The sequence below is a fragment of the Apis mellifera genome, linkage group LG14, assembly GCF_003254395.2.
Source record: "Apis mellifera strain DH4 linkage group LG14, Amel_HAv3.1, whole genome shotgun sequence".
Classification (NCBI taxonomy): Eukaryota; Metazoa; Arthropoda; class Insecta; order Hymenoptera; family Apidae; genus Apis; species Apis mellifera.
In genome coordinates this window covers 7,885,335-7,900,239 of record NC_037651.1, presented here as the reverse complement: position 1 = coordinate 7,900,239, position 14,905 = coordinate 7,885,335, and the positions used below count along the sequence as shown (strand labels likewise).

Below are 14,905 nucleotides of genomic sequence, written 5' to 3'. Positions count from 1 at the left end.
CTAACGCGAATTTCTGGGGAGTCGAGTCGAGCCCGACGCCTGATCATCGGCCGACTTTATCCACTTAAAACTTTCACTTACTTTACCGTTCAACTTTCCCGCGGACAGAGAGAGAGAGAGTCAACAGGACTTATTTACCGGAACTTGGAATATTGGGTTAAACTTTGTGGAATAGTTTATCGAAAAATGGCGAATAATTTAATGGCGGAGAGTCAATCGATCAAATCGGATCGAGGGGGAAGCTGTGGAAAAATTTCCAAACAATGGAAATGGTTTATGAAGAGGAACATTTTCTTTCGTCTCCCGAGAACTTTTCTTCCGTCTCGTGATTCTCGTGAGATTGACTTCGAGAGCCACGATACAATAAATAATACGAGTCGAATAAATATAAAAAGTTGGACGAATATAAAAAGTTGGAAATATTTTTATCGTTATTTCGATATATCGGTATAATGATAATCATCCCCGAGAAAGAAGAAAAATTGAAAAGTTGAAAATTAGCATTGAAAGTGGTTATATAAACGCGGTTCGGGGCATAAAATGAAATGGTTGTTACTTCTCTCAAAGAGCCAGTTTTCTTCTTTTTTGGCCAAATAAAAATCTATATCCTCGCGGGGAGAGGGATAGGGTGATTTCACGAGGGAAAGAAAGCAGAAAGTTGCTCGACTAACGTTTCTTCCACCGGAGGAAGAAAGTTGAGAATGTCGTCGAAGATCACAAAGGGACGAACATTAAGGGTTGATTTATGGGGAGGGGCGAAAAACTCACGGTCCAATGCGCTCTGATAAACATTATCCGCGTTTCCCTTCGATTCTTTCTTCTTCTCCTTTCTCTTCGACTGTCTCCTTTTCGAGAATTCATATTTTTATAAAAATGTTTCGATCTTTTAATATCCAAATATATTACGATCGATTTTTACGATCTCAAGATTTTAATTCTTTGCACGTCGAATACCATCTCGTTCGATTCGTGATATAATTCGAAGCTCGTAGCATTTTTTTTTTTTTTTCTTTCGAAAAAGGAAACATCACGCGACTCGAGCAACGATAACCATTTCAAAAAGCTATGTATTTGAAAGATTCTTTCATATTAGAAGATTATAAGCGTCGTAGCTGCAACGAGGTTTGAGGGGCGTAGTTTCCACAGGAATGTCGAACATTCCGATGGAATGCATTCTAATGCGTCGTTTGCATAATCGGAAAGGATTCACAGAAGCTAGAGGATGTTTCTTTTCGCTCGTCGAGCAGCTTTGTCGTTCAAATGGGCGTGTTCTCGTGTTAAGTCATCGCGAATGGAATGTCTATGCGCATTATTCTTTTCTATTTTTTAATGAGATTACGAGCGATAAAATTATGTAACGCGCTAAGAGTTCTCGATATCAAAGATGATAAATGGAAAGTGTCTCTTATATTTCTTAAATTGTGTAGATTGATATGAGCAAAAATTTTTTATATGATAGATACTTAAAATAAAAATTTATTTTCCTTTCTTTAAAATGTGTGAAATAAATAAATAACTAATTTTCACTGATTTATTTTAATTATCTATAAATATATCGTATCTAAAAATTGATTGGAATAGATTCTATTAAGATTTTTAATCAATTGAAGATAAAAAAATTAATCAAGTATTGTAACTCGTTTGAGTATAAATATATAGGAATATGTAGGGAATAAACGTAGACAAGGAAAGTAAATATTGAGAAAAGGACAGAGATAGGATAAAAATTGTGAAATCAGCGCCATCTCTAGAGTGCCGCAAATGAAACTCGTGTAGAAAGGACAGAAAATAGAAAGAGAAGGATAGAGATAACAAAGGAATTAACTATTAACGCCATCTTTTAGATTTTAAAGATACTTCTTCAAAAGTAGGATAAGTCAGAGCAAGAATTGAGAATTAGCGCCATCTCTTGAATATTAAAGAAAATGTAGCTTTCAGAAATGTTCAAGAGATGGCGCACAAATACAATTCTTAATCTATCTCTATCCTTCTTCTATTATTTTCTGTCCTTTCTATCCGAGTTTCGTTTGCGGCACTCTGGAGATGGCGCTGATTTCACAATTTTTAACCTATCTCTGTCCTTTTCTCATTATTTACTTTCCTTGTCTATCTTTACCTTACAAATTCATGCGCTTAAAAGACGGTGGACGGTATATTGCATACAAAATTAATTGTCGTTTTTATTTGTTTTTAATTAATATGATATATCTTATTTTTGTATTATCATATATGATTATATTCTTATATAAGTTTTTGATTTATATGTATCATATATATATATATATATATATATATTTCATATACTTTTTATGGTATAGAGATTATTTAATTATTTTCGAATAATATTTCAAATTACATAGTTTAATTTCTTTATAGAGAATGCCAATCGAGTAATGTATTAAAAAACATACGATACAACTATATTAAAAGAAAGAAAAAAAGTTGACTTTTATAAGTTTATGCATCCATCTATAAAAATATAACATTAAAAATTTTATTACATATTTTCTTTAAAATCAATTGATTTATAATTAAGCTATAAATGATAAATATTTAAACAGTAAGTATTTGTAGAATTAAGAAAACTGTTCAAAAAACATTTAATGCCATCTGAAATAGCAATTACAAAAAGTAAGTAAAGATAAATATCAAACAAATACATATACAAGTATGTAAAATTTGTTCAAAAAACTTATATTTCGGAAATTCCAGGAAATTGACATCATTTCTAGGAATTTTCTCAAAACAAATAAAAAAAAATGTAAATAAACATTGAAAATCAAAATAAATAGACCATTGTTTGCAAACAAACGAAAATTTCAAGACTTCGATATGAAATTTTTATAAATTTTCGAAAATTTTTGTAAATAAACATTGAAAATGTAAATAAACAAACATTTGTTTATAAACAAACGAAAATTTTGAATTCGAACTCTGAAAACTATAAAAATTTTCTAAGAAAATTTGATGTTATTTCTAAGAATTCAAACTTTTTGGTTATATTAGATATTTAGATATTTTTGGCATTATATTTAGATTATACGCAAATTTTAATAAAAATATTATCTTTATACTTATTTTTTTAAGCTTCATATTTCCAGAAAAAACATTTCTTCATCATTGTATTTAATTCTAATTGTAGAATTTAAAAAATACTAACCTATTTTACCAGGAACTTTCACGTATCAATTACTCCTTTTTTACTAAAAGTTTTAATAATTTTAAATTCACATTTTAAAATTACGTTTCAAACAATTTTTTTTATATCAATTTTAATGAAATTCTTCTCAATTAATTATTTATTAACGATCAATATGTAATATCTAATTGATGTCATTGATACAAGCACAACAATACGTTTTTCACTAATTTTTAATTAAAGTGTGATTTATTTCTAAATAAATATTCGAACATTTTCAAAAATAAAAAACGAATAATTAAAAATTTTTTTAAAAAAGAAGCCAATTTTTATTACGAAAAATAGCAATTATATTAATTTTCCAAATAAGTACAACTTAAAATTTTAGTAATTTATTTTCACTATTTACAGCATTGACTTGCATTTAAAATTACCGCGTCTTCATTTGAAGAGATGTGAATTGTACATCTAACTACAAATATTTTGTGATTGCAGTTGAATTTGTGGTTAAAAAAATCTAGTGAAAATCGGATACGTGGTTGTAGTACGATGGTTGTGGAAGAAAAAAGTAGTGAATCATTGAGAGAAAATCAAATAAATGATGATACGACGTCGACGGAACAGAAGACGTACTCGTTGGAAAGTATCCTTTTCAAAAAGATTTTGGCACATGAAAATTGTTCTGTCAACGCCATATGTTATTTTCTAACCTATATTTTTCATTTTTTTTCCTTTCATAATTATATAAATTTTTTTCTAACGATCACGATAAAAAAAATAATTTAAATAAATGTACAAATATAAAAGATATTATAAAAATTATTTTTTACATTTTATATTTTTATTTTGAAACACGATTCAACTCATTTTAATTAATAATCTTTATTTTTCTTTTATATTTGTAAATCTTATTGTAATATTTCTAACAATAATATCCTTGACAATTGAATAGTTTTAAAAATTATAAAAGAAGCACAACAACAACATGGGTTAAGACATAGTGATTATCAGCGATATCGTGGTTATTGTTCAAGAAGACTTAGGCGCCTTAGAAAAGTTTTAAAAGTTCCACAAGGAGACAAACGTCATTTTAAAAGAAGAGATATATTACCTACAATGGTTACTGATGATAAATTTTTACAAGTTCCCTTAATAATGGCAGAACGTGCTTGGAGTTATGCTATGCAGTTACGACAAGAATCTAACACAGAACCAAGGAAAAAGTTTCATTTGATATCTAGGCTAAGAAAAGCTGCTACATATTCTTTACAACTACAAGAACTGATAGAGGTAAATTATATTCTTTCATGATACCAAATATTGATTTTTTAATGCAAATATGTATTTTAGAGTGTTAATTGTGATGCAAGAACAAAATTAGAAGCTCAAGCATATGTCGCGTGGATACATGGATCTTTACATTTTGAACTACAACTTTGGAAAAAAGCAATGGAAAATTTGAAAAAGGCTCAGGTAGTATATGGAAAACTAGCTTCCGCATTATCAGAATCTGAGCAAATAATGTACAATGCTCGTGTTGAGGAGCTTGCTCCGAGCCTTAGATATTGTGCCTATAATATAGGAGATACCACTGCCATAGATGACTTAATGCAAATGAGAGGACAACTAAGTGGCGAATTATTAGCCAATTTAGATTCATTGATAGCTCAAACTCGAGAAAAACAAGCAAATGCTGAAGAAGTAACTTGGCGTGGTCAATCGTGCGGTGTAGTACCACCAAGAGCAGCTGGTCTTTTAATTGCTGATTCTAGATTAAATCAAACGTTAGAAAAAGCGGCAACAAATCAAGCTAAAATTGATTTACTGGAAGCACATTTAATAGATTGTAAAGATGCAATCTCAATTGTACGAGATTTATTTAAGAATGAATTAAAGAACAAAGATAATGATAAGCTGTCTCCTCCACAACATTTAATTACGTATTTGCAATATATCAGATTGTCTCGTACATTGGAAAGAAATTTAGCATTGATCAAAGCGGCGGAAGAATCTGCAAAAACGAAACCACAGGATATTGTACGATTATACGAAGCAGCACTTCATAATCTTGTTGAAATATCACAGCTGCAAGATGATGAAGAATTTATACGCGAGCAGGAAGCTAAAACAAAGGGTTACAGAGCTTTTAGATGTTATTACATGGCGCAATCGTTAGCGAATCTTCATCGATGGCGAGACGCTATGGCTCTATATCAAAGATCTGCACAACATGCAAAAGATGCGCTTGAAAATTATGATAATGTGCTTCCAGAATCATTAAAAGAAGCTCTCCAAAAATTAGAAATTTCTATAGAAGGTGCCAAGTACGCAGCACATGCGCACAGTGTTTTAGAAGATGGACAAGAAGAAGAATCTGGTATTAATAAATACACAAAAACGAAAAAACCTTTGTACGAACGTTTGTACGAATATAGAGAAGATAATGCGCTTCTTACGAAACAACCTAACGTTTACAAATTGCCACCATCTATGCAACCTATTCCTTGCAAACCACTCTTTTTCGATTTAGCTTTCAATATGGTTGAATTTCCTGATTTAAGCGAAAAACTTGGCGATCAAGCTAAAAAAGGTGGCCAAGCTGGTCTTACAGGATTTGTTAAAGGTCTTTGGGGTTGGGGAAATAAATAAAACAAGAAAAACATTCGAAAAACATTCGATTTTAAATATTATTAATACACATAGTACGATAATGTATTTTTACGATATTCATTTGCCATGATGAGAATCAAGTTTTCACTTATAACAGCAATATTGAATAACGAAAAATAAAGAGAATATTATTAATATATGTTTGACTTTTTATTAACATTTAACCCAATATTATTATAAGAAAATATTTTTATTATTATTTTTAATTATTATATTACTATATTCTAAATAGTATTGAAATGAATGGAATTTTTATCGTTTGTTATAGAAAAAAAAAAAAAAAAAAACTAATGCTTGTTTGCGAATGATTTAAATCTTGAAAAAATTGATACAATACTATACCTGTTGATTTATATACTATATTGTGTGTTATTATGCTGTTACATGTTCTCTGCTTTCAGTATGTAACATATAAGTATAAAGTAAGATAAATATCTGATAATCACAAGATTGATATCAGTTAATTATTTTAAATAAAATTATTTTGTCTATTATTTGAATTTATATTTTTATATGAAATTAAAAATCTTCTAGAAAATACAGTAAAAATATAATAAAAGTTCTAAAATTAAATGATAAAAAATAACTAACCTTAATTTTTAAATAAGCGATTTCGTTTTTTTTTTTAAGATTTTGTGTATTAAAAATTGAAACCATGTTAAAAAATTTAGACGCAATGGATGCTGAATTAAAAGAGCTAGCTATAGCACTTTATGAAATAGATGCATTTAAATTTGGTGATTTTGTAACTAAAGTTGGTCTTAAAACTCCAATATATTTTGATCTAAGAGTATTAATATCACATCCAAAAATAATGGTAAACATTATTATAGTGATTACAATTATTTTCAGAAATTGATATATATTTCAAAGTAATATGTTTATAATACTTACATTTATCTTATTATTATTATATATAGGTTCGCTTGGCAAAAATACTATGGACATTTGCAGAAGAATGTCCAGATATAACTCAAATTTGTGGTGTTCCTTATACAGCTTTACCATTAGCAACATTAATTTCTGCAGACTCTAATGTGCCCATGTTAATAAAACGAAAAGAAGCAAAAGCATATGGTACGAAAAAGCTCATAGAGGGCAATTTTAAGCAAGGAGATCATTGTGTAATTATTGAAGATGTGGTCACAAGTGGTAGCAGTATTTTAGAAACAGCATTTATTCTAAGAAAAGAAGGTTTAAAAGTAACAGACACATTTGTTGTAATTGATAGAGAACAAAATGGTAAGAAAAATATAGAGCATCATGGAATTAGAATGAGGAGTTTATATACAACTACCAGACTTATGGCATATTTGTTAGAAGCTAACAAGATTACTCCAAAAATAGTTAAAAATGTGACTGATTATTTATTAAAATTTCAAGCACCGATCATTTCTGTTCAAGGTAAGAAAATGTTTAATAATAAATTGATTATTTATTATATAAATTGAGTTATTTATCTTAAAAAATTTCAGATAAACGGTTAAAAACTCCATTTCATATTCGTAGCACAAAGACCAAAAATGCAATTGCTTCCAAGTTGTTTAATTTGATGGAAACAAAGCAATCCACTATATGTCTAGCAGCAGATTTAACTAAAGCAAATGATATTATAGAAATAGCTGATTTAATAGGACCACATATTGTGTTATTTAAAACACATATAGATATATTAGAAGATTTTAGCTATGATTTTATAAAACGTTTAAAAGATTTAGCTAAAAAACATGAGTTTTTATTAATGGAAGATAGAAAATTTGCCGATATCGGAAATACGGTATCCTTACAATATGAGAAAGGCATTTATAAAATATCTGAATGGGCAGATATTGTTACAGTGCACGCAGTTGCAGGTCCAAATATCATAGATGGCTTGAAAAATAGTTTAAAAAATATAAATGAACCTCGTGGTTTGTTTATATTAGCGGAAATGTCTTCCAAAGGAGCTTTGACGGTTAATGAATATGCGCAGAGCGCTGTATCTATCGCACAAAGTTCAGATATGGTGACTGGAATTGTTTGTCAATCAAATATTTTCTCAAATTTGGGACTTATTCAATTGACACCAGGCGTGAAACTGTCGAAAACTTCTGATAATTTAGGGCAACAATACAATATACCAGAATCTGTTGTAAATTCTGGAGCTGATTTAGCTGTAGTTGGTAGAGGTATTACTGAAGCTCAAGATAAATTGGCTGCAACTTTACAATACAAAAAAGAACTTTGGACAGCTTATCTGAAACGAATATCGAATTAGTAAATTTTTCATTATTTTATAGATAGGTAAAAGCCAAAGTAGGGGAAATATATATTTTTTTATTTTTGAACATGTGTACAATAATTAAAAATCGTAAATAAACAAACATTGACATTGAGTTTTAAAAAAAACTTGTAAGTAGAATAATGCATAGATTTACAGATTTTAATGTATATACATTATACAATGGTATTATAGTAATCTATTCACATTTTTGTACAAAAACTTTAAAATGTAAAATGTAAATGTTTTATCAACACTGACACTGAATTATATATACACACATGTACTAATTTGTTACAATGTGCAAGATCTTTTATATATTTCTCATAAATGCTATTATATAAAAATCGTTGTATTTGTACACATATATTCTACCTCTTTTATGTAAAATGCAATTAAACGATCCCCTTATGATCCTATATATTATTTGTATACAAATATTTTACATATGTCTCATATGTTTATTATGTCATGATAATATATTTTCCACTAAAACCTGAATGTTTTTCTTTTCAAATTAATTTATCTTATTTTTAGTCTTACTAAAAAATATTAAAAAAATGCGAAAGTTCGCAGAGGGCTAATATTATCGCCACGAACAAGTACAGTATTTCATTGAGAACACCGTGTACATGAGATCAAATTTTTCATGCTTCCTTGCTCTGGGTAAGTTCCTCGACTAGCTTTCGAAACACTTGTGCTACCTGACTATCAGGTAATGTTACTAGAATGCTTTGACCAGTATGTGCTAGTTTCCCCACTTGTGGATCTATAGGCACTTTTGCTAAGAATGGAACATTTACCATTTTAGAAAGAGCTATTCCTCCACCCGCGGAAAATATATTTGTACATTCCTATAAATAATTTTATATAAATAAAAGATTTGTTTTTATAATTTAAATAAATAGTTTATACTAACTGAACATGATGGACAGACAAAACCACTCATATTTTCAATAATACCAAATATATGAATCCCAGTTTTCCTACAAAATGTTATTTCTCGTAAAACATCATCCACTGCAACTGCTTGTGGAGTAGTTACTATAAGTGCACCATCACATTTAACATTTCTGAAAAAATATTTAATTATTTTACTTTGATCTATCATTATATGTTGAAATATTCTCAGTTAATACACATTCAAATATACTGTGTAAGCTTATCAATCTCATGACTAATCCTTATCTAACAAGAAATGTACCTCATTTGAATGTCACATGATTATTAATCATAGTCATATGTAGAGACTAAAAGCACATGACATTATAAATAGTACAAATCTATAAAATGTTTTATAGACTATATACTTTTCTTTTATAACTAGTGTGGCAAAAATAAATAAGAACAAAACAAATTTTAACCGTACTTTAAGTTTTCCATTACTGTGATGTGTTCATCTGAGGTTCCTGGTGGTGTATCAATGATTAAATAATCAATATCTTGCCAAATAACATCTGTTAAAAATTGTTTAACCATTCCAGTTTTTTTTGGACCTCTCCAAACAATACTATCATTTTGGCTTTTTAATAAAAATCCTATAGACATGACAGCTAGTTTTTGTTCCTTGTCTGCAAACACTGGCACCCATCTACATAATAAAATATCAATAATATAACTAAATAATTATCTTTTATAAATAATATATATGTATATATATAATGTATATATATAATATATGTATATGTATATAATGTATATAAATATGAAGAAAAATACATAATAATCTTTTATAAACATTTATAGAAGTGATTTTTATGAGAATGAATAATAATTATTTTCAATACCCATCAGAAGATTGATGAACATCTTTGCCTTCTAAATTTAACAAATAAGGCACACTAGGTCCACAAAGATCGACGTCTAACAAACCAACCTACAATATTTTTAATATATAAGTAGTATAACCTACACCTACATCAAGAAATTTGAAACTTACCCGAAAACCTGATTCCTTAAGTGCAAGTGCCAATTGTGTGCTGATTGTTGATTTTCCAACACCACCTTTACCAGAAAGCACTAACAAAACATGTTTGACACCTTCCAACATTACGAAAAGAAATGCGCAAACACCACCGGCGATGTAACCTCCACGACAGTCGGTCGCGTTCTGACAATTTTTGTTTTCTATCAGTTCTACATATATCGAGCCTAATGTAAATTTCGTCAAGTACAAAAAATTTTAATTACAATCTATTCAAATTTATACAAATTAACAAGCGGAACATATTTTAACTCGTTGAATAAAAAATTTTTTTTGCGATATAATTTATTTCAGTAATTTTATATTTAGAAATAATAATTATTACAAATGATATTATGATATAAAGTGTCACGTTGCGTATAATTTTATTTTCTTAAAAATAAAAATATATATATATATATATAAATTCTTAAGCAAAAGTTACTTAAATTTTATCACCACTGAACTGACATCTGTAGGGAGGAACTAAAAAATTTAATTTGAAATTTTTAAATATACAATAAAAATTGTTTAATCTTACAACAATTTATCATTTCATTAAATAATTTTTCCCGAATAAGTAATATCTTTAAATTAAACGAATATAGTGATAATGTCTATTCGTTTTTGCGATCTTATGGTAATCAATATATTTATGTATCTATTAGCAACGGTGACTAAAAATGGTAAACATTGCATTGTGCATCGCATTTTCTTTTTTCTTTAATATATATTATTTATCGATGTTCTAAAAATCACATTCTCTCACGTTCAATAATTCGAATTATTTCCAATCGATTTAGTAATATATAATTGATTTTTTTTTTCGAAATGAATTTGTTTTAATATCTACAATCAAAAACTTGTGATAGATATTATCAAGAGCTAAACCAGCGTCTTCCGAAGGAGTGAAAAGATCTACATCGGACAAAAAAATACCGAAATTAGAGGAGTTTTTAGAGAAACGCGATTACACAGGTGCTTTGACACTTTTGGAATTCAACAACGCCTCAGAAAATACTTTAAACTCCGAGCTATGGATGGGTTATTGCGCGTTTCATTTGGGGGATTACAAACGTGCAGCCACGATTTACGAAAATTTACAAAAACGGGACGAAACACCGGCGGATACCTCGACAAATTTGGCATGCTGTTATTTCTTTCTTGGAATGTACCCTGAATCGCAAAAACTTCTGGAGGATGCACCGCACAGTAAATTGAAGAACAGACTTTTGTTTCATTTGGCGCATAAAATGGGAAACGAGGCGAAATTAATGGAGTATCATCACATGTTGGAGGATGTAATAGAGGATCAACTTAGCCTGGCATCGATTCATTATCTCAGAGCACATTATCAAGAGGCTATCGACGTTTACAAAAAGATTTTGTTAGAGAACAGGTTGTAATCCACCTGTTTTTTCTTTTATTATTCTGTTTGATAAACGAATTAGAATTTCGATATTTGAAATCAAGCTGTTCTTTAGGGATTTTGATAGCGATGATACGAGCAGCAATGATGAAAATCAAAGCGATAAAAATTCAGACGTTTGCTTGATCAAAGAATTAAGAAATTCCAGGTATCCGCTTCCTTCTCCTTCCTTCTCTTCCCCTATTCATTTCCGCTATTCGAAAAGACTTATTTTCCAAAAATTTTATCCAAATCAATATTCACGTTTCCTCTTTTCTTTTTTTCTTTTTTACAGAGATTACTTCGCGCTAAACGTATACGTTGCTTTGTGCTATTACAAATTAGATTATTACGACGTAGCTCAAGAAGTCCTCCAAGTTTACTTGCAAAAATATCCCGACAGTGCAATAGCGATAAATTTAAAAGCGTGCAATCACTTCCGTTTATACAACGGTAGTGCCGCTCAAAGTGAGATGAAACAATTGATAGAAAAGATGTCCAACTCTTTCAGCTTTAGTCACGATCTTATACGCCACAACGCTGTTGTACGTAACACACGAATTTTACAAATTTTCTTTCCACAACATACGCAATCTTCAACCAATTTATTTCTTTTCCTTAGGTCTTCAAAGGTGGAGAAGGTGCATTGCAAATTTTGCCCAATTTAGTGGATGTTATACCAGAAGCCAGACTGAATTTGGTAATTTATTATTTAAAGCAAGACGACGTGCGAGAAGCATTCGAATTAATTAAAGATCTTGAACCAGCTGTGCCGCAGGAGTATATTTTAAAAGGGATAGTCAATGCAGTGATGGGGCAAGAGACGAATTCTGTAAGTTCCGTGCGGAGATGAGATATCTCTAAAATTAAATAAATTTAATCGATCGATGAATTATTTTCAGCGCGATAACATAAAGACGGCACAACAGTATTTTCAATTAGTTGGCTCCTCCGCGTCTGAATGCGATACCATACCTGGTAGACAATGCATGGCATCTTGCTTCTTCCTCTACCGTCAATTCGAAGAAGTTCTCGTGTACTTAAATTCAATAAAGACTTATTTCTCCAATGAAGATAATTTCAACTTCAATTATGCGCAAGCACAAACTGCAGCAGGCTACTTCAAAGAAGCGGAAGAGGCGTTCTTGAATATACGAAACGAGAAATATAAGAATGATTATATTTACATCAGTCTCCTGGCACATTGTTGTAATAGCATATTGATATAATTTTTAATTATTTTTACTCATTATTTTTACTACATATATATATATATTTTTTTTTTAATTCAGTTATAATGAACAAGAAATCCCAATTGGCTTGGGATTTATACCTAAAAATGGACACAACGACGGAATCGTTTAATCTGCTCCAATTGATAGCCAACGATTGTTACAAAGTCGGTGAATTTTGGTACGCAGCGAAAGCATTCGACGTGTTGGAACGAATGGATCCAAGCCCTGAAAATTGGGAAGGGAAACGTGGCGCTTGCTGCGGCGTGTTTCAATGCATCGTGGCTGAAAGGCAACCAAAGTGTGTATTACCTTTTATCTATCCATCAATGCAATCATCAACTCTTTGTGACGTATTTTTTAGGGAGCTATTATCCGAAATTATACAGCTTTTGAAGAACACTTCGAACTCACAAGTGGAGCAGATCATTCGAGTGATGCGCAAATGGGGCAAGGATAACAGAATTAATTGTTGATACGACAGGAATCGGATGGACAGATGAATGATCTGTTTAAACGTAATTTTATCTTACATATAATTTTGTTTTAATGGATATATGGATAAGACGCGTTACTGTTATGTATATGAATTTAATAATATAATTACTTTATTTTATCTAAGATCTAAAAGATCTGTGTAAAGAATTAACTCATGGCGTTGATGATTTAATATAAAATAGATATATTTAAACTGTGATACACTCATTTTATAATATAATAATAATAATAATAATAATAATAATAATAATAATAATCATAATAATAATAATAATCATTGTAATAGCAATAATAATAATAATAATAATAATAATAATAATAATTAATTTTAACAAACACAATCGGTGAATCGTAAAAACACCATAGTCGATGGCGTACACCGCATTCGCATACTTGCACAACTCCGATCAAAAAAAAAAAAAAAAAAAAAAAAAATTCGACATTCTTCGAAACGAAATGCATTTTTGGAAAGTCACGAGGAATCGAAAAACAACTTGTTCCATATTCTCCTCGTGATTTTCCACAAAACAATTTCGAATGGAATGGCTGCTGAAGTTCAGCGAAAGAAACAAGGAGGAACACCCAACCACGAACATTGAGGGCATTCCCACAAAATATTGAGCAGACGAAGAAAATGCAAGGAAACTCTTTAACGATACCCTATTAAATTATATGTATATAATTATTCGTAATAATAATACAATAAATCGTTTAAAACTCATTCAGTAGCCATTGCCCTTTCGTAACCAGTAATCAACGTTTTCGCGTAAAAACAATATCTTTTCGTTGAGATAATTAATTTAAAGAACTAATGGTAATACATTGAACGTTTCCTCGATTCCTATTTCCTCCTCGTATCAAAAATATTTAACGTAAAAAACGATTTTTTCATTATTATGATATAATAAATCTATTTGACAAATAACGATAAAAAATTATTACGTAATTATTAATTAATCGTTAAGATATTGATTCAAATTTGAAAACTTGGATTACTGGAAAGGGCGGCGGACCAAACTTCCAAGAGTCGGAGAATCTCAACTTATTTTCCACGGTTTCACTTCTAGAAGGCAGTAAAAAGAGTGTTTCTTTCTTGCAACAGTTTGAAAATTCTCGTGTCCTACGCTTTTTAATTATTCGACGCATTTCAAAAATGTAGTTGAGAGAGAAGGAGTGCCCGATATCAAATCGTGGCTACGTTTTTCCATATATAAAAATAGCACCAGAAAAATGGTTTTCCGCGGTGCCTTTCAACGGCACACGTACAATTGTAAATTTCTTTTTCTTTTTCTTTTTTTTTCTTTTTCCATCGTTCGTGCGATTCGCGCGAATTTCTCGAATACGGCACTCGTTCTCTGGTTCCTTTCAATGGACTTTTTTCCTTTTTTTTTTTTCTTTTTTTTTACGACACGGATAATATAGTCCATCGGATAAAATAGTCTCGCGAGTCCATACAGTAATCGATTATATTACACGTTTCTTTAACATTCTTGAGGGGAAAAAAAGAAAGAAGAAGAAAAGAAAAGAGAAAGGAAAGGAAAGGAAAGGAAAGAAGAAGAAAAAAAAAGGACATCGCGGTTCCTCGATTTCCCATACATACATACAACAACGATGATATCTGTGTTTCCGTCGATATTTACGCTAAAAACGTAGCTTACTTTTCCACTATTCTAAATGTGTATGTAAATACGGTAATGATAGAGCGGAAATTTCTCGTCTTCTCCTCACTCTCGAC

General features: G+C 30.0%; 4 protein-coding genes across 6 annotated transcripts; 3 read left to right on the top strand and 1 right to left on the bottom strand.

The window, feature by feature from the left end:
* Positions 1-3,580: 3,580 nt before the first annotated feature.
* LOC552776 (signal recognition particle subunit SRP68) lies at positions 3,581-5,948 on the top strand. Its single transcript, XM_625151.6, has 3 exons — positions 3,581-3,782; positions 4,092-4,429; positions 4,490-5,948. Exons 1-3 carry the CDS (start codon positions 3,689-3,691, stop codon positions 5,786-5,788), a joined length of 1,731 nt encoding a protein of 576 aa, XP_625154.1. The 5' UTR covers positions 3,581-3,688; the 3' UTR covers positions 5,789-5,948.
* A 224-nt stretch (positions 5,949-6,172) lies between these two features.
* Positions 6,173-8,490, top strand: LOC408461 (uridine 5'-monophosphate synthase). 2 transcript variants are annotated; one of them, XM_006562932.3, is made up of 4 exons: positions 6,173-6,231; positions 6,440-6,626; positions 6,730-7,213; positions 7,285-8,490. In XM_006562932.3, the coding sequence occupies exons 2-4, from the start codon at positions 6,465-6,467 to the stop codon at positions 8,064-8,066; spliced, it is 1,428 nt and encodes a 475-aa protein (XP_006562995.1). In that variant the 5' UTR covers positions 6,173-6,231; positions 6,440-6,464; the 3' UTR covers positions 8,067-8,490. The 2 variants fall into 2 exon arrangements, with proteins under 2 accessions (XP_006562995.1, XP_026300696.1); XM_026444911.1 differs by having other exon boundaries at positions 6,189-6,626.
* Positions 8,218-10,178, bottom strand: LOC410516 (cytosolic Fe-S cluster assembly factor NUBP2 homolog). Its single transcript, XM_393995.7, has 5 exons — positions 10,009-10,178; positions 9,857-9,945; positions 9,439-9,660; positions 8,989-9,142; positions 8,218-8,923 (listed from the first exon to the last, which is right to left on the bottom strand). Exons 1-5 carry the CDS (start codon positions 10,117-10,119, stop codon positions 8,717-8,719), a joined length of 783 nt encoding a protein of 260 aa, XP_393995.1. The 5' UTR covers positions 10,120-10,178; the 3' UTR covers positions 8,218-8,716.
* Positions 10,148-13,363, top strand: LOC726600 (intraflagellar transport protein 56). Of its 2 annotated transcripts, none has more exons than XM_026444910.1 (7): positions 10,148-10,225; positions 10,905-11,431; positions 11,736-11,985; positions 12,063-12,272; positions 12,343-12,649; positions 12,733-12,973; positions 13,037-13,363. In XM_026444910.1, the coding sequence occupies exons 2-7, from the start codon at positions 11,073-11,075 to the stop codon at positions 13,146-13,148; spliced, it is 1,479 nt and encodes a 492-aa protein (XP_026300695.1). In that variant the 5' UTR covers positions 10,148-10,225; positions 10,905-11,072; the 3' UTR covers positions 13,149-13,363. The 2 variants fall into 2 exon arrangements, with proteins under 2 accessions (XP_026300695.1, XP_026300694.1); XM_026444909.1 differs by lacking the exon at positions 10,148-10,225 and adding an exon at positions 10,592-10,718.
* The last annotated feature ends 1,542 nt before the right edge of the window (positions 13,364-14,905 follow it).

Bases quoted from the DNA above. Each gene is read 5' to 3' on its own strand.
- LOC552776 (XM_625151.6), top strand. From the start codon at position 3,689: ATGGTTGTGGAAGAAAAAAGTAGTGAATCATTGAGAGAAAATCAAATA. The intron at 3,783-4,091 runs GTATCCTTTTCA...ACAATTGAATAG, and splicing joins GAAGACGTACTCGTTGGAAA to TTTTAAAAATTATAAAAGAA. The intron at 4,430-4,489 runs GTAAATTATATT...TATGTATTTTAG, and splicing joins AACTACAAGAACTGATAGAG to AGTGTTAATTGTGATGCAAG.
- LOC408461 (XM_006562932.3), top strand. From the start codon at position 6,465: ATGTTAAAAAATTTAGACGCAATGGATGCTGAATTAAAAGAGCTAGCT. The intron at 6,627-6,729 runs GTAAACATTATT...TATTATATATAG, and splicing joins TATCACATCCAAAAATAATG to GTTCGCTTGGCAAAAATACT. The intron at 7,214-7,284 runs GTAAGAAAATGT...AAAAAATTTCAG, and splicing joins ACCGATCATTTCTGTTCAAG to ATAAACGGTTAAAAACTCCA.
- LOC410516 (XM_393995.7), bottom strand. From the start codon at position 10,119: ATGTTGGAAGGTGTCAAACATGTTTTGTTAGTGCTTTCTGGTAAAGGT. The intron at 9,946-10,008 runs GTAAGTTTCAAA...AAAATATTGTAG, and splicing joins TTAAGGAATCAGGTTTTCGG to GTTGGTTTGTTAGACGTCGA. The intron at 9,661-9,856 runs GTATTGAAAATA...TTTATTATGTAG, and splicing joins GTTCATCAATCTTCTGATGG to ATGGGTGCCAGTGTTTGCAG.
- LOC726600 (XM_026444909.1), top strand. The intron at 11,986-12,062 runs GTACGTAACACA...TCTTTTCCTTAG, and splicing joins TTATACGCCACAACGCTGTT to GTCTTCAAAGGTGGAGAAGG. The intron at 12,650-12,732 runs GTAATAGCATAT...TTTTTAATTCAG, and splicing joins CAGTCTCCTGGCACATTGTT to TTATAATGAACAAGAAATCC.